This window comes from Anser cygnoides, chromosome 5 (genome assembly GCF_040182565.1).
Source record: "Anser cygnoides isolate HZ-2024a breed goose chromosome 5, Taihu_goose_T2T_genome, whole genome shotgun sequence".
Lineage (NCBI taxonomy): Eukaryota > Metazoa > Chordata > Aves > Anseriformes > Anatidae > Anser > Anser cygnoides.
In genome coordinates this window covers 6,709,768-6,729,713 of record NC_089877.1, presented here as the reverse complement: position 1 = coordinate 6,729,713, position 19,946 = coordinate 6,709,768, and the positions used below count along the sequence as shown (strand labels likewise).

Genomic DNA, 19,946 nt, shown 5'->3' with positions numbered 1-19,946 from the left:
CAGAAATTACAGAAAATCTGAACACAAACTAATTTCTTTGGAAATTTGGAGGGAGAAGTGATTAAAAAAATTCCAGAGCCAATCTTTTGCATGGAGTTAAAGCACAGAAAAAGGAACACTACAGACCAAAGTCACTCTGCTGGTGCCTTCACCTTCCAGGCTTCATTTGGAATGACCGTGATTTTGCTCTGACAGATTCTTTCTTTCCACTTGTGATTGAAGAGAGGTAACTCTTCATAGAAGAGTCAGGCTCATCCTTCCCTGACACTGTGCCCATGCCCCCACCTGTTACCCTCAAGCGAGGGAGCTGCTAAAGCTGCTGCTGAAGTTCCCTCCTAATGTAAAAGAGGTTTGTGGGGTGGGTGCACAGCACATTCCACCCAAAGACGTGTGATGCTGAGGAAGAAGACTGCAAATCCCCTTAAAACAAGGACAGTATCAAATTGCAAAAAGGGATTCCAAACAACAACAAAAACCAGATTTAATCCATTTGGTCTGTAATTCGGCATGCTACCAGACCAGAAAGGTATAAAACTTTGCCAAACACTTGATGAGTTCTGCTTATGGCGTAGGCATAATAAAAATTCTGATGCAAGTTGCCTACTTTCTTCCACAAAGGCGTTTGTTTCACGAACACCTGTGCTTCGAAGATGATTTCATTGCCAGGCAACCCTTGTGTTGCTGCTAGAACACTGGGGAAAAGCTTTATTTCAAGGTAAGAAAGAAGAATGTGTCAACTGAGGATGACAGAATTGTTGTAGGTCAAACTTACTTTGATTCCACGTCTAGTGGGCTTGGGGATTTTTTTCTAACTTCTGAGTACACTGTACTATGTGAGGGCAGCTCTGCACTAAACAGAAAAAATATATATACCCATGGTCAGTACAAGCTGTAACTTTCAACATCAGGTTAACAGGAGTGTCCCACTGCATCATGCAATGCCCTTCTAGGACCACAGTTCATTAGGGCAGCATCTGCTGGTGTTCTCAAGTGTACCGCCTGCCCTGAATGGGCAAAATTTGCAGCTGAGACAAGAGTAAGCTCATCACAACTAGGGATGACAGCAAGAATAGAAAAATGCATTCAATGGCAACAAAATGGCAGATATAACCTAGTTTTCACAATTATTCACAGGAATGAGAATTGCATTTGCTTTTAGACACAGCAGATTCCATTTGCTGTAATTATCTCCAGAAAAAGACTCGGCGTTTTCTTGGACAGTGCACTAAGTACCTGTTCTGAGCTTTTGAGAATAGATGTCTTTGTTTACTAGCAGTGACATCCAAGCAATTTCATGGTCTTTCCTCCATTAGATTCTGAAAAATTTCCTACCATCACCACCTGCATTACAAACATATCAGCACCTTCAAATTGCTACCATTTCAAAAATGAAGCAATATATTTTAATTAGAGGAGAAAGATAAAGAAGTTACCACTTCATCAGCAGGCCATCCAGAGTTCACTCTGCGGCAAGCTAGAATTCCAGGCTAGTGCTGGGCTTATGGTCCCACAGGAAAAGAACCACACTTCAGTAAATACATTAATATCACTCTCAGTCGATAGGTTCGGCTGTCCTGGATGCAGTACAAGCTATAGAACAGCACTGCTCTCTAGGTATGGCATGATCGCTGACTACTTGGACTGCACTTGGCAGATGTCTCCATCAGTGGTCTTTAACAGCCCCTCGGTCTTTCCTCCTCTTTATTACCTTCCACCAGCATTGACCAGTACTCGATTCGGTGTTACAGATGAAAGAGTAGCTAACCCCAAAGAGCTTATGAATGTGAATAATTCACTAAGCCTTTTGAGAGTGGTTTTCCCCCAGAGGAAATCTCTGGTGGCTCAAGGTTCTACCAAGTTCTGTAAACTACAGCCCTTCTTTGCTGAAGCAGCAAGAGCAGCAGTACTCCTACTGCCAGGTCCTTGGTTTCAGAGAAAGCTGTGATTCACAGCTCCTCTTCAGAATCCTTTCTTTCCCCTCTCTTCCTGCACTCTTGGAGAAGTCAATCCCACTGGTATTCCCAACACTAAGTTAGGTATTTGTGCAGCATTTATTGAGGCTAGTAGGAAGTTTCTTCTTGCTTGGATGTGAAAACGTATACTTATGAATATCTCTGGGCTTCAGAAGTATGATTTCAGTGAGTATAACAGCTACAGGCCATTTCATTATCTATGATTAACTTCTAAGAAGAAGCCAGCATGACAGTTACCTGTTTGCTGATGGAATTATACCTGGTTTATACAATCATGTTTTACAGACATCATTTTTCTATTAGAACGGGGAAAAGCTCATGCCTTTTGAGACATAAGCAATGGTGCCAAAGCACTAGCAATCCTTACACTAGTAAACAACTTCTGTTGTTAATGTCTGCCCTAGTCACAGAGTAAGTTGTAACTTATTTCACTGCTATAGTTTTTTCTTCAGAAAGAAAGAAAGAAAGAAAGAAAGAAAGAAAGGAGGAAAGAAAGAAAAAACAGTTTCTACCAGAAGATGTTGCTGTATGCACTGTTCTAGAACCATTATCACCAATCTTTAAGCAGTAGGCTGAACGTCCCTACCAGTCTGAACTTTCTGAGCTCATCATGGCCTCTGATGTTTGCTTAAACCACTCTAAAACAGACATAAAACATCAAGTTAAATGTAGTAGCTTCTCAGCTTCTCTCCTCACAAAACCAACAGCCTCCCTGCTGACCAGTCCAGGGGGCCAAGCAGCACCTCACACCTCTCCTGCTTCTCAGGATAACTACACGCATCAGATGGTGGCTTCTCAGTCTGCTGCCTCCTCTGGGAGAGCAGGAGGCTCTCCTGCCTGCTCCTCAAGCTGGGCCCGGTTCTCGGGTGCCTGGGATTTGTCAGTGATGCTTTAACTCTTCCTAACCCACCCCACCGAACAGCTGAAGCACACCATTAGCTACACGGGACTCACACTATCAACATTTTCCCCTCCGCGAGGCTCCCAACTGCTAGGGCACGCATTATTTATTGAGAAATAATTTCAAGACAGTTAGTTGAGTGAATGTAATCCTTTCTGAATAGGAGCAGGCGGTGAGGCTCAAAAAACTCACGGTGTTTAACTGTTTATAGACATTAAACATAGACCAGCAAAGAAGGGGCTAGGGCCTGGCTCGTGATGAAGAGGAGGAGGAGGAAGAACAGTAGTTGCCCGAGGCTTGCTGCCTGCCGAAACCCGCACCCGAGGCCTCCTTTTCCTACACCCTGCAAATTCTCCCCCGGCCCGGCCCGGCTCGGGGGGGGGAGGGGGCCGGCGGGACCCCCGGCCGCAGCCGGCTGGGTGCCCCCCGCCCCGGGCAGAGCTGCGGCGGCGCGGCTGGGCGGGCGCCCGCCCTCCCCGCTCCCGCGTTCAACTGGTGGGTCCTCCTCCTCCTCCTCTCCTCCTCCTCCTCGGCCGCCCCAGAGGAGCGCGGCGGCGCGGCCGGCGGGCAGAGGCTGCGGGACGGCCCCCGGCGGGGCGAAGCTGGCAGCGGGGGGCGCGGCGGGCGGCCCGGCGGGGCGGGTGCGCGGCCGGCGGCGCTGGCGGAGGATGCGGGCGGCGGCCCCGCGGCGCGGGCGGCTGCAGGAGGGCGGCGGCGGCGGCGGGGCCGGCGGCGGGCAGCGGCGCGGCGCCTGACCGCAGAGCTCCGCTCCGCGCCCGAGGATGCTGGGGGGCGATGCCCGGCGACAGGGAGGACGAGATCTGCCAGAAAGCGCTGCAGCTGCTGGCCGAGCTGTGCTCCGTCGGGGCGGTGGAGAACGAGAACTGCCGGGATTTCATCTACTACCTGCGGGACAGAGCCCGGCCCCGCCTCACCGACTCAGGTACGGCCGCGGCTCCCCGGGCGGCGGGAGGAGGGCGCCTGCCCCGCGGGGGGCGCCCGGGGCGGCGGGCCGAGGCCTCTCGGCCCCGCGGGGCCGCCGGCGGGGTCGGGGGCACCCCCGCAGCCCGGACCCGGGGCACCTTCCCCCGCTCCGCCGGCGGCCGCCGCGGCGCCCGGCGCTCGCTCGCATCGCAGGCGGGCGGAGCCCGGCGCTTCGGGGAGACGCGGCCCCCCCGGGGCTGCCGGGCACGGCTGCTGCCGGCCGAGGGCAGGGCTCCGGGCAACTTTCTCGCCCGGTCGGGCGACCCGCGGCCCCGGGGGCGGCCTCGGCGGCCGCCTCGGTCCACAGCATCCTTGCCCGGTGCGGCGCCTCGGGGCACGGCATCCTCGGCCGGTGCAGCCGCCCCGGAGCTTGCTGCGGTGTCGCCGGGCTCGGGGGCTCTGTCCGTGCTCCCGGGGCCCTCCCCGCGGCGCTGGCTCCGGTTGCGAAGGCAGCGGGGTTTTCCGGGGCACTTCACGCACGGCGCAATCCAACCTAACTTCCCAGTTCTGCCTCCTCGCAGGCTGCAAAGACTGCTTCTTGCGGTTCCGTAGCAGGTGTGGGGGCCGGAGGTCTGGCGAGATGTACGCTGAGGGTGTGCGTCTGGATTATGGTTGCCTTCTTGTATCTTGGCATAGCACTGATTTAAAAACTTTCGCTTAAGGAAGCTTCTTAAGCTTTCAGCTAGTCAAAAATGCTGAAAGACTGACGATGTTCTGGACATCTCTGGCCATAAGGGAAAGGTAAATTACAGTTTCACTTAGGAGCTTAATATATTTATGTTTACACCATCAAGTGGAGTTTGCTCACTGTGAGCAGAAATTTAAACAGTTAAAAGAGAAGTTGATAAACATTTGTAGTACTCAAAAGCCTCGGTGCTAGATCAGCTGATCATCACAGCATAGTATTATTTTCTGTAATATTCCCTGGAACACGTTAGCTCATTTAGCACAGGGCAGTCAAATTACACTGTAATCTTAAACACTTTTATGTGATTTGGGAAACCTGAAGTAGGACTCAAAGTGCAACTTACTGACAAATGCTTGGATATGCTGAAAGGCCCGGAGGAAACCAGTAACAAGAAGAAAATGGGGGGTGGGGGTGGGGGGTGCTCTTCTATCACAATAAATGAATAAGGAGTTTTCCTATACTCAGTCTGCTCATATCCAAATTTATCTGCAGCCATTCTGGCTTATCTCTCACTTGAAATATTCAAATTAAAGTAATTCATGCAATGTTTGATAAGGATTTTTTAAAATTAGACAGATTTAATTGTTTTGTTCATATAGACAGATTTAATTGCTTTGTTCACATAAGCAGTAATTTTTGTAACAGACACCTGTGATTTTCTGTAATTTTCATTTACCAAGGGATTAATCACATATTTGTATATCAGGTGATGATTCCCAAAATGTCTACTTAAATCAGTGCTCTCTTTGAATACTAAATAACTAGAAATGCATGTGAAGACTTCAGCCTCAGCTAACTTGGATAACAGCTTTTTGGATTCCTTTAAGAAGGTGCCTGTTTTTTCCATCAGCCTCAGGCAGAGAATACCTGGCATTTTTTTGGGGAGCATTTTTCAGACATGCTGTGCTCAGTAAAAATTCATCGCCGCTACTTAAAGACAAAAATTTGATTTGTATTTATTTCGACCTGTTTTGCTTAAACCATTATTATACATTATTACGTAAACAGACTCTGGTACTGTTGCAAACCCGCTCAATTACACAGAGCAGCGCTCCCTAACCTTCGCCTGCCGATGTGCAACAACAGCGAGCAATTATGCTGCAGGCAGCATCTTCCTATTGGCCTCAATTTTAACATTTTTATTTTCTGCAGCTGCAGGCAGTCTCAAAGGGTCTAGCAGGCAACACATTACCCATGAGCCCTGACTCAGAAACCACTTCTGTAGAGTAGCAATGTTATGGCAGGAATTTACTAATTTACCCTGCCTTGTATTTCTTTGATTAAAATACCTATGTTGTCCCAGTAAACTGGCTGCCCGTGAGGTTCGTTTAACCAGTGATGTGATGGTATGGGCTGTGAGAAGACAGTGTACCTAACTTCCAAAAAGAAGGAATAAGATTTGCAATCACAGGATAGTACACTGGCTTGATTTACATTGTGAATTTCATTGACTTAACAATGGTGAAATGTCATGAAAAAGGACCTGATAGCAGGTTCAGCCACTCTCCAGCAACCGGTGGCCTAAATTTAGGGAGGTGAAGAAAACCTGTGCTGAAAGACAGCATCCTCCTAGCAGAAACAGGCAAAAGAAGAATCTGTAATTGCTATAACCCATGTTTCTTTGCTGTGTGAAGGTGATATGCATTAGCCAAACCGAGCAACCTCCTCTTGGGCCAGACAACAGACCTATCTAAAAATGTGTACAACATTGCTCAAGTTGAGAAAAGTGCAGCTAGAAAACATTTATGATGAGTTTTTATACAACAATTAAAGCATCTAGGCATGCTTTTATGTGTTTTTTCTCCAATAAAATACTACTTGCCTACCCCAACTACATGATAGACATGGATGCTTTATAGCAGCCCACTTGGTTTGAGCCATTCATGTATGTTGGCTGTATTGTGGGAGTGGTAGGGGGACTGGACAGGCACGGTAGATACTGGCTCCCCACCATCTGAGATGTGGTGTGGGACTCAGAGAAGGAGGGAGGGGGCCGGGCTGGGTGCTTGGAACATGCACAGCTTCTTATTTTTCACCCAACTTGTCCTATTATGGGAAGCACCGTGAACTGCTTAGAGCATAAGTTTAAGGGCTAATGAGTTCCAGACTGAATGCACTGGTCTGCTGGATTAAAAGGGTGACATGGGTGAGTCAGATTTTAAAGGCTTTCAGAAAACTAAAAATACAAATTAGGCATTCAGTGAAAATTTTTTCAATTAGTTCAATAGCAGTTATATGTCAGACCACTCTTGAAAATCCCAGTAGGCATCCTTAAGCATTTGGATACCTTAACACGATGCATCTTTGTCTGTTCGATTCCTCCATTCTGTATTTGTAAAATGTTAATATTTCTATAGCATAGAAGGGTTTTGTAAGGATAAAGTGCTGTAAAAAGTTTGAGCACACCAAATATAAATTTTCCCTTATGAATACATTACATATGTACCTCATAGATATTCAGATGAAAACCATGTTAGTCATACGGGAGTTTGAAAACAATCACTCAAGATCACACAGTATCACCCCGTGACAACAACTAAAGCCAGCAGCAATTGTTGCAGATGAGGAACGGAAGTTGCTTGAGTGGAGGAGTTATACCAATGTGTAAGAAAATCACAAAGGCAGAAAAGCTGAATGGAGACACTGGCAATTGCTAAAACAGGAGTTAAGACCAAAAAAGTTGCATCTCCTTGTGGACTATTCCTCTAATAGATTTACCTTGCAACCAAACAAGTTGGCATGGCGTGAATCAAAACTGCTAGAAGGGACACGCGTTGTACGAGTGGACTTTTAAAAAGATGGATGTTTTGAGAAAAAATCAAGAGGAAAAGTTACATGTCTTCAATTTAGGATAGTTTAGATTTCAGCATAGAAGAGAGGAAGTAAGCCTTTTTTGGTGGCTTGATCTAGCGTCCCACTCTCAGTCTAACAGCTGGTACGAGTATGAGTTACCTTTCCATTCTGGTTAACTGGACTGTATCAGAACTGAAATCGATTCGGAAATCAACCTCAAAGCCCTGGTTGTTGTTATAGTTTTTGGTGATTTTTGGTGTGTTTATTTATTTTTTTATTATTTTTTAAACAAGGAGAACTTCACAGAGATGGCAGTGGTAGATTGCAATTGCTGTGCATAGACAATGAATTTCTGCATTGCCTTTTGTTGTAGTATTTTGCCAACTTTGAAATGACTTGTGCTGCCTGCATACCTTCTACTGACTGCTAGATACTGGAACAAAGTGCTTAATGCATAGTTATGTGTTTATTGGTACTTACTTATCTTATACTTATCAGTAAAGTTCAGTTATATAAAGGAAAAGTATAAAAGGCACACTGAGACTGTCTTAGACAAAAGTGCATGGCCTTAGCACATTCTACAGGTTGAACTTTTCTACTTTTAATCAAAGAGTAAAAGGTTGCAACCCTTGAAATCTTGGAATAAAAAGTTTACAAAGTTCAGAGGGGGCTGTTATGAACTTGAAGACTGAGCAAAAAGATGTTTATGAAGATAAGAAAAAAGATAGTCTGTATAAACTATATAAGTCTATAGAACTCTTTTTATATAGTCTGTATATAGCCTATATAAAAAGTCTAGGCCATTAATCATAATGAATTTTCATTAATGTCATAGTGAGTGGAATACAGAGTAGAAATTAAAAGTAAACTTTCCTGTCCTAGTCTCTTGTGTTGGACTGCACCTCTTGAGAATAAGCCAGTAAGGTCTTATGCTATTCTTAATTACTTCAAAATCGACTAACAGATGCTAAAACGGAATCCATGGTGAATAATGTGGGTATAGTGATAGCCATTAGACTTAATGTATACTACAGTTTGTAAGTCAGAGATCAATGTTGTACAGTGTCAGAAAGTCAGATTTTATTATATGATTGAGTTAAAGACAGTTGACAATCAAGAAACAAAAAACGTGGGCATGGAAATCTGGAGAACATTGAAGGAACAATATTGGTACAGTTACAGGTAAAGTTATGTTCTTGCAGTAGGATTTAAGAATCTTATTAATCACTACTTTTTTGTTTTGTTTGTTTTAAGTATACTTTCGATTTCAGGAAAGAAAAAGAACAAAGAAGCAAAAAGTCCTAACCGGCTGAAATGTGGCCTCCCAGTTTACCAGTGGAAAGTGAGAATCAAAGTTTGTGGAGAGTATCATTCTGGGGCACAGCTTGTTCCACAGGAAGCTAATACTTAGCTTACTTCTTCTCCTCAGCCTGTTCCAGATACGATTTGTAATTCCCCAAATAAAGCAAAATCCTTCGTATAAAATTGCATTCTGTGAATATAGCAAGTTGCAGAATTCCTTCAAGATGCGAAATACATCTAGATTTATCGAGATGAATGCAAAAAAAGCATTTACAAAGTTGTAAAGATGTGAAAAATATCTGAGTAGGTAAAATAAATTTCAGTATGTTTTTATTCATTATGAGCAATTGCTTCCTCTATTTTCATTTTCCTTCTGCAAGAGGAATGTAAAACACTGCCATGCAAAACGGATAGTATTCTATAAGCTGCATTAGTGCAAAGCTCTTTACAAAATAGAAAACAAGTATGAAACATTCACTGATGATGTCAAATAATGATGAAGTATAGTGTCCAAGTCACTTTGAGTTTCAAAAACCAAAGTACTGTTTCAAGATTTTAAAAAGAAAATACAGTGCAGTTATGTATTTTTAAAATGAAAATATGTATTGTTTCACTTCTAAAAAGTCAGAAAAAAAGTCCTCAGAAGGTAAAAATAAGTATTTCATATTGCCTATATTCTGAGATGATCTGCTAGTTTAATTGCAAATAAAGAAATAGGCACTCGGAAACTTTCCTGTAATACTGGAAGAACTTAGTATTTGGGTTTCCTGGAAAATGTGTGTTAACCAGGTAACTAAAATTAGAAGTAAAGTGAAGAAAGAGCAAGTAGTGCTGAAAGAAAAGGTACTGTGTGCTTAATAATGACCTGACGGCTTGTAACTGTTTCTTTGGAAAATAATAATAAAATAATAATAAATAAAAAAAAAAGTATGGAGAATATGAACAAAAATGAAAAGTAGATACATCACTATCTTTCTAGATAAATGTTTTACTTTGATGTAACTGCTTGGAGATTCTTTTTCCCAGATAAAATTTTGTTCTTTCCACCTAGAGATATGTAGGTAGATGTTTCACTTACAAGTTACGCTCCAGAGGCAGAGAAAAGAAAGAATACAAAGATAATTCTTATTATAAAACTGTGATCGTGAGCTTCGATTAGGTTGGAGCATAGTAATATTAAATACTGTTCATGCATGAAAGGACAGATCCTTTCACCAGTGAAGTCATTTTACAGTTTTTAGTGGTGCAAAGCAACTTCATACATGCCCTTAGCATAGCAGTACTTCTAATTTAAGGAAAGAGATGGGACTAGTTTTCTGTAGTCCCTTTGACTAAGAGTAGTGCAATTCCTGTCCTGTGTCTGCTCTTGGATGTCGTGGGGAGGAGAGCAAGTTTAACTGTATAAGAAAAGAAGAAAGGTGGCTTTTAGCCCTTCTTGGCCTCTGCATCTATATTCAGCCTAGGTGTGGAAAGCAAGAGGATTCTGGGGCTTCCATTTCCATTGTGTTTTGACTTCTCTCTTATATAGCAATTATACCAAACTACTGTTGTTTCACTATGCACTTGCACACTGAAACTACAACAAAACATTGTGGTATGCTTGCGTTAGACTATTATCAACTACGTCCTTTACATTTTTTTAAGTATGTTTACTCATATACTATATTCTTTTTATATATACTTATATAAAGAATATTTATTTACTGAAGTCATCGCAATCAGATTTGTCAAGTAATCCTAAAAGTTAGAATAACATACTAATTAACTCGGAAGTCAGTTATCTCTGCTGTCATCCCACAGTTTATGCAAGTCTCTTCCAAATGTGTGGTGAATGCTGAAGAAAATGGATATTTTGATTTGTAACAAAAACATGTATCATTGAAAATAGCCCAAAAGAGTAATGACAAAACAACAACCTTTTAAAAAGTAGGATGGCTAAATAGCACACAGTCTGTCTTATACCTGAATTCTCATCTTAAATGCCAGTTTTGCTGATGAAAAACAGGAGGCTAAATTTAGCCCTAGCACATACGACTGTTCTTGCCACTAAAACTTTATCACTGCATTTGTCATAACTCTTATTTCAATAGGATTTGCACATTTCCCTTAGTTAGGGGGGAGAGGAGGAAGAATTTGCTAATTGCAGTTTCCTAAGAAGTATCTGTAAGCTTAATTTCTGCAGGCAACAATTTATGTTTGGAGACTTAAAGCCCCAATCTCTTATGTAGAGGTGCTACTGTAATGGATTTATGGGTCATTAATTCATCAAAAACATAAACGTGTGTTACAAGAATGCAGAATTCTAACAGTTTACAAAAACAGCATTGTTACATTTTTGTGTGATCCAAGTCCAAATGCTCGTCTACATTTCTCCCCGCAGATAGCTTTCTGGAAATTTCCTTTCCAAACTAATTTCTGAGAGTTTAATTACACTGACAATTCAGAGACCTAGAAATGTAACTCCAAAATGATTACTGTCATAGCAAGCAATTCCGTGAACAGCAGATCCAGTTAAATTCAATCTTGAGGCTGTGTAGCAGTTTAGCATCTTTGGTGTGTAATAAGTAAAGGTTGAACATAAACTGCTATTTTCCTCCAGTGGAGCAACAGTAGGATCTGTTTTCTTGAACTGGCTGCATGACATAAGCAAGAACTAAACTTGGTAATCTCTACTTCTCTCACAAATTTGATTGCTGTTGATCAACAGTTTAAAGAGTCATATGATACATTGCAAGTGCATTTTTGCCACTGAGTAGTATATTTCCTTATATTAGGGAAGTTTGTTGCTCCTGCCTTACCTCAATTCCCTTTTTTAATCAGTTCATTAAAAAAAAAAAAAAAAAAAAAAGAAAATTGTGTTAATAAATCTGCCATAACTTCTCTTGGAAAATATTCTACACTATCAGACAACGGGGGAGGGGTTAATATTTCCTATTGTAATTCTATTCCCTGATTCCTCTGTGTCCCAGTGGTTCTGCTAGTGCGTTGCACATAGGCGGAGCGATGTTGGCATTGACCTGGAAGACTGCTCTAATACTCAAGAATTAAGCCTTGTTTTCTCACACTGCTTCTACACTGGGAAAAAGATATATAGGAAATATTCTTTTTTTTGTTTGTTTTATTTTATCTTCATTTAGGAAAACCTGCTGGTTTTCCAGTTGTTTTGAACCATGCAGAGTATAGATCTAAATGGTGTTTTGAACTGAGTGGGTGTACATCTGGAATTTATTATTCATTGCTTGGTTGTGACTTTGATTAGAGAAGTTCGTAACTGTGCTGTTCAGTGACAGCTTAAGTACTGGCTTTGGGTTGAACTGAGTCAGAAAGAAGGTAGCCTCTGCCTCTTCTCTTCCTTCAGTAAGAAGATAGAGCAGTATGCAGTGATTACAGGTCAGCTTATCAGAGGAGTTTGAAGCAAAAGCACTCCTGGTTACCCCTTCACCTATGGGGGGGAAGTAGTAAGAATCCGCTACAGTTCCTTCCCTTCTACTCCATCACTTACTCTACCATGATCTGGGAAGAAGAGCTACCAGGCAGGTGAACGATGCAGATGATCAAGCAATATGGTCAATAATGTCTTTAATAAGAAGTCAAGACAAAATTGTAACTGAAGGCTGTACTTCCTGGCTCTTCCCTTACATAGTACAGGAGCATCATATTTTTGCAATTCATTCTTCTGTTTACATTTATGGTAAAAACCACATTTCTAGGTTTTAGTTCTTCCCCCGCTGGAAGTGAAGATCCTCGATGATTTAGCACAAAGCTGTACTTAAGAATACTCTGGTGCATCTTTTGCTCTATTTTTGTCATTAATTTAAGCTCTTTTGGGGCTTTATTTAGACCAAAGAGATGGAGAGATATTATTTTGGTCTAAAGCTTTATGTCCCCTTTTATACTGTTAACACAATTTTAGTTCAAGGGATAAGAATTTAGAATAATTAATTACAGATGGAAGGATTTTTCATAAAAATGCTGTCAGTGGCAACTTATACAATCTTCAATTCCTAAAGATTATCATCTTACAAGATAAATCTCTTTGCATGTTCTGCACTACTGTTAAGTACTGAGTACTTGATCCTTTTATCTGTAACATAAAGAAAATGTTATACATAACAGCTGGTGGTTTGCACATTTGGTACATTAGCTATCATAATCACAGTGAATCTTGTGTGTTTTTATGTTGCTCAATATGTTTAGCTGCATTTTTTGGATTTTCGACATTCATTAGCCAAGTAAAATCAGTTTGGCTCCTTTGGCAGACATGCTACAGATTCTCTCTTTTATACTTCCTATGGTTATTTTGAATTCAAAAATAGAGTGGATGCAGTTGAAACTGGTATACATGTCTGTATGCCTTGAGCCAATATAGAGCTGATGTGTGTCTACTAAATGGTAAATCCAACATACTAACAAAAAACTCAGGAACTAATGATTTCAGAAGTAAAACTTTCAAAGTCCATGCTAATTAACAATTAGGGTTTGAAATAGCATCATTGCTTTAAATATAGTTTCTCATTTTTTTCCAGTTTAGTTTTCAGCAGACACAAAAAGATAAAGACTTCCTGACTTCCCTTGGAAATATATTTCCTCAGTTTGCTGTGTTTCCATCAGGAAGTTTTTTTCAAAAGACTTTAGTTCTATTTTACTATCTGTGAAACTCCCCAAGTACATTTTTGGTATGTATACAATTACTAACCAAGCACTAGGTATTTATTTTTAAAAATCTATTATTGAAAATTAGTCTTTGTCATTCTTACTAGGTTACTTTGTGTCTGGTCTTCCCATTTGTGTTCTAAATGTGTATATATGTGTGTGTGTATACCTGTGTTTCAGATTTTTTTTCATCTGGGTATCCCCACTCAAATTCTCCAGCAGCATCTCATTTTATTTAGTGCTCACATTTCTAATCTTAATTCATCTGTGTTTTAATTCTCTGACCTCAACAGTATCGTTTGTTTTCTCCACAAATTTAGTATAATCTGAGAATGTAATTGTATCATGTATTGTTGATTAAACAGCAATATTTGACCCATCTCACATGCAGATTATCTCATGAGCCATCTAGCCACAGCTATATAAAATTTTGAGTTCTCTTTTAAAACTTTCTATTTTGTAATTTGCAAGAGGTACATGCCTATACAGTTAATGATTTTGCTAATATGTACTAAGATATAGAAATTATTTCTCACATTTACCAAATATTGCAAATAGTTACAAATTGTAATTCAGTAAATTATCCAAATATAACACATGCAAAGTAATGTGCAATGTTAATTAGAAAATTTTCAGTGAGACCAAGTTTTATAATCTTCTGATTCCATTTGCTGCAGATGCTTTACCCATTTAAGACAGAGGTGCCTTTTTTTTTTTTTCCCCCAGAGAAGTTAAATGGATAAAATTAATGACTAGATATTCTACCTTTTTTGGGAAATCTAGCATAAATAGGCTGATCTCAAGCATTCATTATGCTAAGGTCTCTCTGCATGGCATAAAAAGGCAGAGTATTTCCTGAGTATGGCTACAGGGAAATAAAGCAGGTATTGAATTTGTTCTTGCTGAGTGCTATTCTATAACCTGTAGTAAGGCTGATGCTGGATACGTAGCAATGGCATTTTGACAATTCTTACCTGCTGAAAAGAGCTTTTACGTCCATTGGCAAACAAATACAAGAGAAAACAGATCTGCTATTGCTTAAAAATACGGCAAGCTTTGAATGGAAAACTGTGCTCTTAACAGTACTATTTTGTTAAGCTTTACCAATTTGCTTGGGGTGATATAGAGACAAATCTAATCTAATAGCTCCAAATTTGTTTAATTCTATGATTGCCCTCTATTCTGCAGCAGATCATGCCATCAGAAAGACCCTTCTTTCTGCAGATGCCACTAAGGTACTCATGGTAGTAAAAGTCCAACTTTACTTAATCTTCTCTCTTCTTTCTTTAAAGTGACAAATGTTAGAGGTGGATTGAATGACTCAAAACAAGCATTCTTTCCATCCAAGTCAAGGGCAGTGAGATAGATCACCATGTTTAAGGAAGGAAAGTATGGGACTGGAAAATAGGGGAACGGAGATTAGGCTTAACCATTAAAAAGAAAGGTGAGGGGTCAAGCTATTTTTTTCATTTGATTTGTTTGTTCTGGGTTTATAGCTGTCCCACAAAGAAAAAGAGGTAAAATGGACCTCTTTCTGGGAAGAAGTTCTTTTTCCTGCACAGCTACCAAGCCCACTGTGCTTGAAGCCTAGAAACCTCTGAGTACAGCAGGCACAGGCAGGAAGCCTGTCAGCCTGTCACTTGCATGGCTCAGGAGATGGATGCGAGGAGCAGAAGTGGCAGCCAGGCCTCAGAAGATACAGATATCACTCACATTCCTTAGGGGCTAGAGAGCGCTGAGCAGATTTGCTGTCGCTCAGCAATTAGAGTTAACTGAATTGAAGCCTGGGATTTTGAGGACCTGTCTACAGGGACATAGTAGACAGGAAAAGATGTGGATAAACTTTGTTATTCTTCTGTGGTAAGAAGTTATATTTCTATTTTTTATTAGAGTCAACTTTGCCTTTTTTAGAGAGTTCATAGTTTGGCAAGCCTGCCTGAGAAAGCATAATTTGACATTGACACTAGGGATGTGGTTAATCAAGAAAGAGAAAACTTCACCATTGTGGCTTCACCTCATAAGTAAAAACTGTCACGTCAGCTCTTTCCTGTACAGCAGCAGCACTGTTCCTGCCAGCTTCTGTTAAATGTAGAAGGTGTAACACTTTTATATCTGCTCTTATCCTCAAGTTAATGTCGTGTTCATGCCTACCTTATTCATTCTCTACCTGTCTCTTGTTCTGTTGTCGTTATGTTATAAAGAGTGATTTGACTAGTCAAGCTGATTTCTTTCATCTGCTGCTATGAGCCAGTGACTATAAAATAGCTAAAGGCAGCGCCCAAAATAGCAGTGCACAGGTATAGGTTTGCCAGAGTGATTTGACAGTAATTACTGTATCTGTCCTTCCGTGGCGTAGTGTTACAAGTGAGAGCCAGTGCTGTGAACAAAAACTGCACTTTCTTCTTTTGATACATTTTTCTTCTTTCTTTTCTGTTTTTCTTGAGAGCTAGAAACCAGAGCAGACCTTAATGCCAACAGAACCAGCAACAGCCTCAGCCACCTCAATTTATTTTTTTTTTCCTTCCCAAATTGGGTTGGGGGGGGGGGGCAGGAAGTAATTTATCACTTCCAGGAACATCTAAAATACAATCTCAGGATTTACTTCTCATTCTGAAGGCTCCGTAAACTGAGAGAAGAAGGAATACAAGTGCTGTTAAAACAGAAGTCTGGGGATTTTACATTGTCAATGGTTTGGCTGCTTTACCTCCTTTTTCCTGTACCCCTCTTATGAGGAAGATTTCCAGTGGCAGTTGTTGCCATGGTACTAAGCAGGACAAGGTGTCCACTCCAATCTCAAAACTATGTTTATGGTTGTATAGTGAAAAATTATCTCTTCTGACAAGCCGGGCTTGTTTACTCAGAATTAATACAGTACCACTTCTCTTATTCCAAAGTGGGGAGAGGCTCTTCAGGTCATTCCCCACGTGTCAAGGCAAATGTGAGCTTCAGCAGTGCTGGAAAAGCCTGAGAATTAGCTCTGTCCTTCCACTTCCTCGTTAGCTGTTCAGATGAACAACCGCTTCACGCCCTGCCGAGCAGCTGATTGGCCTTGGAGGGAAGAAGCATCTGAAGCAGCATTAATGTTTCATTCAGAATCATGAGAGCCAGGGAGGAGGGGAGGGGAATTAGGGAATTCAAACCCACAAATCAGCACTGCCTTCTATTTCACCAGGCCCTTTTGTCTTGAGCAGCATCCCTAATCGTCTCCCACACTGGATTTCCTCTCAGAATGGCCTTGCTGACTTCGTGAGATATTTTTGCAAAGGTTGAATTTATCAGTGTACAAAGAGGAATTCGTCACTCTCTTCTCTTTGTTCTTTTGCTGTCCATTCTCCTTTCTCTTACCCCAACCGATATCAATATGATGGATGCTGTATAGGAGAAGGAGGTGCAAAGAAGCTGTGCAGTCCTTACAGACTCTGCTGTTTTCTTTTCTCATCGCTGTTGCATTAAGCCCTAGTATGTTTAGCATTCCCTTTTCATTTTGTCAGTAAGCAAAACTGATCAGAAAGCTGTAAAATTAGGGCCTTAAAATGCTATCTCAGAGATACATGAGCAAATTAAATTTGATAAAGTAGAGGAGTGCAGTGAATTACATGGCAGCAAGAATAGTCAGCTGCATCCAGGAAATACGCATGTCCAATTCTCCAGAGTATAAAACATCTAAGGCTGTAAAAGAGGAGCAATTCTTACTTTTCTGTAGCAGCCCCAGCACCCTGCAACATGATTGCATTAAATACACTAGAAGGCCTGCCAAGCATAACATAACTGATGTTAAAAGAAACATTATCTCAGTGCCTGTGTCCACAGAAGATCTTGAATTCATTATAAATGTGCCAGGGTTGATAATATGCAAATGCTGACACTAAATAAAGATTTTTTTTCTTAGGATAGGAATAAAAAAAACTGTTAGATACAGAGGTGTTGGATAACTAGCCCTCGAGTCACAAGAAGAGCCCCCATTTTTGGAATGTGTCAAGTAGTGCCATTCCCAGGAAGTTACAGCAAAGACAGGCTAGGCCCTTAAGTGTTTCTGAGATAAATATTAATGAGTTTAATAACCCAAACGTTGCTTATTATTTTACCTATTAGTTAACCTCTGGGAGAGAGAAGGAAAAAAAAAAAAAAAAAAAGCTTTTAGCGAGTATTTTCCTGACTCTGCAAATGAATTAATGGAATGATACTGACATGGTTGGTTCAAAGTAATGGAATGACTTAACCACAGCTAATGAGGACTACAAAAGGGTATAGGAGATGTCTGGCTGTAAATCCCTGTGTATCAAATATCGCTCTATAATACGTTAATACAAACTTGTCTGAGTCAGTAATGGTTAGAGACAGTAACATGGTTTAGTTGACTGGATAGGTGACTAGTTGGAGACTGAAAACTACAGCTCGTTTCTGAGCTGTGCCAGTCTCTTGGTGTGTCATCTTGGAGAAATCTCTCAGTGCTGCTTTTTCTCTTCCCTTTCAGTTGCCTTTTCAGCACTGATATGCAGTGAAAACTCCAGCTAATCCCCTGCTTGCAATCAGTGGAGAGCAGGGAAAGTCTCAAGTGTGATGTCAGTAAAGCACTGAGCAGAAAACTGCCTAGAAAGCAGCCAAGAGAAAACATTAGGCCCAAGGACTTAGGTGGAAAGTAGTCTTCCTGAATAGGACTCTGTGTATTTTCAGAGTGAATAGACAAGAGCCTGTGTTTTGATAAGGCCTCTCAGCACTTTACTCTTATAAATAATAAACAGAATATATTTTCCTCTTGTGTAGGTTAGCAAATAGAAATGTGCCTCTGTTATCAGCCAGGAAGCAATAATTGAGATGCGGAGATTTGATGGAATACACATTCAAATGGGAATAAATAAAAGCATAAGCAGGATTTCAAAACCTCTGCTTCTGTGCTGGGTTTAATCTGAATGTTTAGATATGGAATTTATTCACGATATCTGTTCGCAGGCTTGGATCTCTGTTTTCAGACTTAAATCCCACCCCAGACTCTAGCCTGTATCTGACTATGCAACAGAACTAACAGGGTAACTTGGAGTTATCTTTTGCATATCTCAGCATTTTGTAAAAGCAGCAGATTTTCAAACATTTACTTTCATGGCCTGGGTAGATTTGCAAAGGCACATCTCAGCATGCTACCTTTTGAAAGGAAAACTGACAGGATTAGTATCACAGTAATCCCTTTCACATTACTGTAGCAGAAACACACAATACAAACTCTGCTTTGTGGAGGGAGAGAGGCCTTTTTAACATCCCCTTGTCCAGTTTGACCCACCCTGCCCATGTTGGGGATTAAGCAATGTATTTTTACTGTCTCCATTTACATGTTATTAAGGATATATATCTGTTTATGAATTTTTGTAGTATACCTGATGTTAAAGCACCTCCTAAAATGAACCACCTACCACTTGTGTGAAAGTCCTCTAGAGAAACTGTCTCAGTTCTGCAACACTACCGAGCAACCTGCTGACAGCCAAACTTCCGCTAGTCCAGACACTTGGAACAAGCAGCTCTTTGAAGCACACGGTCCTTTTCCCTGCTGCTTCCTTTTCCTTTTCTCTCTTTCTTCCTTTTTGTCAGGTTTTAAAGTGAAAATAATCTTAGCCTTACAAGTAAAATGTTTTCTGTTTTCTTAATTTTCACATTTTAGTCATTCAAAAATGATTCCCTTCCCCTACATTTATCTGATTTTATGCTATTCAGGGGCACAACTTAATTCTACCCTAAATCAGCTTTCAAAACTAGCTAAGACAGAGGCACTAAATCTCATCTCATGACTGTTGTACTACTTTAACTGAAAATAGTCGTTGAGAGGAAAATTTTCAAAGAAACGTACATGAGTGAAACTGATACTTACTGAGAGCTTGATATACAAGCCCTTCATGTATTTTTTAAAATCCAAGCATTATAGTTTGTGGTTGCATAAAATAGGAAATTACGTCTTTTGTTCAAATTACTTTTCTGAGGTGGGAGCTAGGTGATTTTTAAGGTCACTTCCAAATCAAACCATTCTATGATTCTGTGATCTTAGTATTATAGTGATCTATTTGAATGGTCTCATCTTCTTTGTTTCATTTCTTCCCTTTTGTCTTACTTGAATAATAAAACTATGCTAATAACAATAAATTCACAATTCACAAAAATAGAAAAGTGTGATCAACTTTTCCCTGCAATGCAATACACTGTTGGCAAAAATTAGACATCTACAGCAAGAAAGGTAATCATCAGGAAATTAGTAAGGCAAAAGCAGGTTGCTGTCAGCCCAAGGATGGGAATTAGTATTAATTTAAAGGAAATACAATCACAACTACAGAATCTTTGCAAGAATCTGATTCTAAAGAGATTTAAAATAATGTTCATGTAATATAGTTTTATGCACATTTTTTTCATAATACAATCAAGTTACAGGAAGTATGATTTTTTTTTAATTTAATTTTTTTTTTTTTTTTGGCCATTTGGGGCCAGGGTAAGTAGTGGGAAGTGGTGGATGCCTTACCTAGGGATGTTGAATTATATAGAAAAAAGGACCATGTGTTAAAAAATAATAATAATAAAAAAAAATTATCTGAGCATCATTCAGCTGAAGTAGTGAAAAATTAGAAAATCCCATCATCAGCATTGCAGTTAGCAAGGAAATTGTCTCTGGGGAGCT

The 19,946-nt window shown here is 40.7% G+C and overlaps 1 protein-coding gene and 1 long non-coding RNA gene across 9 annotated transcripts in view; one reads left to right on the top strand and one right to left on the bottom strand.

The window, feature by feature from the left end:
• The window catches only part of LOC106033922 (uncharacterized), a 291,778-nt gene that overhangs the window by 143,565 nt on the left and 128,267 nt on the right, over positions 1–19,946 (bottom strand). The window lies entirely within an intron of this gene.
• The window catches only part of SYT9 (synaptotagmin 9), a 70,100-nt gene continuing 53,679 nt past the window's right edge, over positions 3,526–19,946 (top strand). For all 5 annotated transcript variants that reach the window (XR_010831799.1, XR_010831798.1, XM_066997915.1 and 2 more), the window contains exon 1: positions 3,526–3,817. Coding sequence is in view for 3 of the 5 variants with exons in the window: in XM_066997915.1 (XP_066854016.1) it covers positions 3,670–3,817 (148 nt within the window). In the remaining 2 variants the exon portion in view is untranslated. The remainder of the gene's footprint in view (positions 3,818–19,946) is intronic.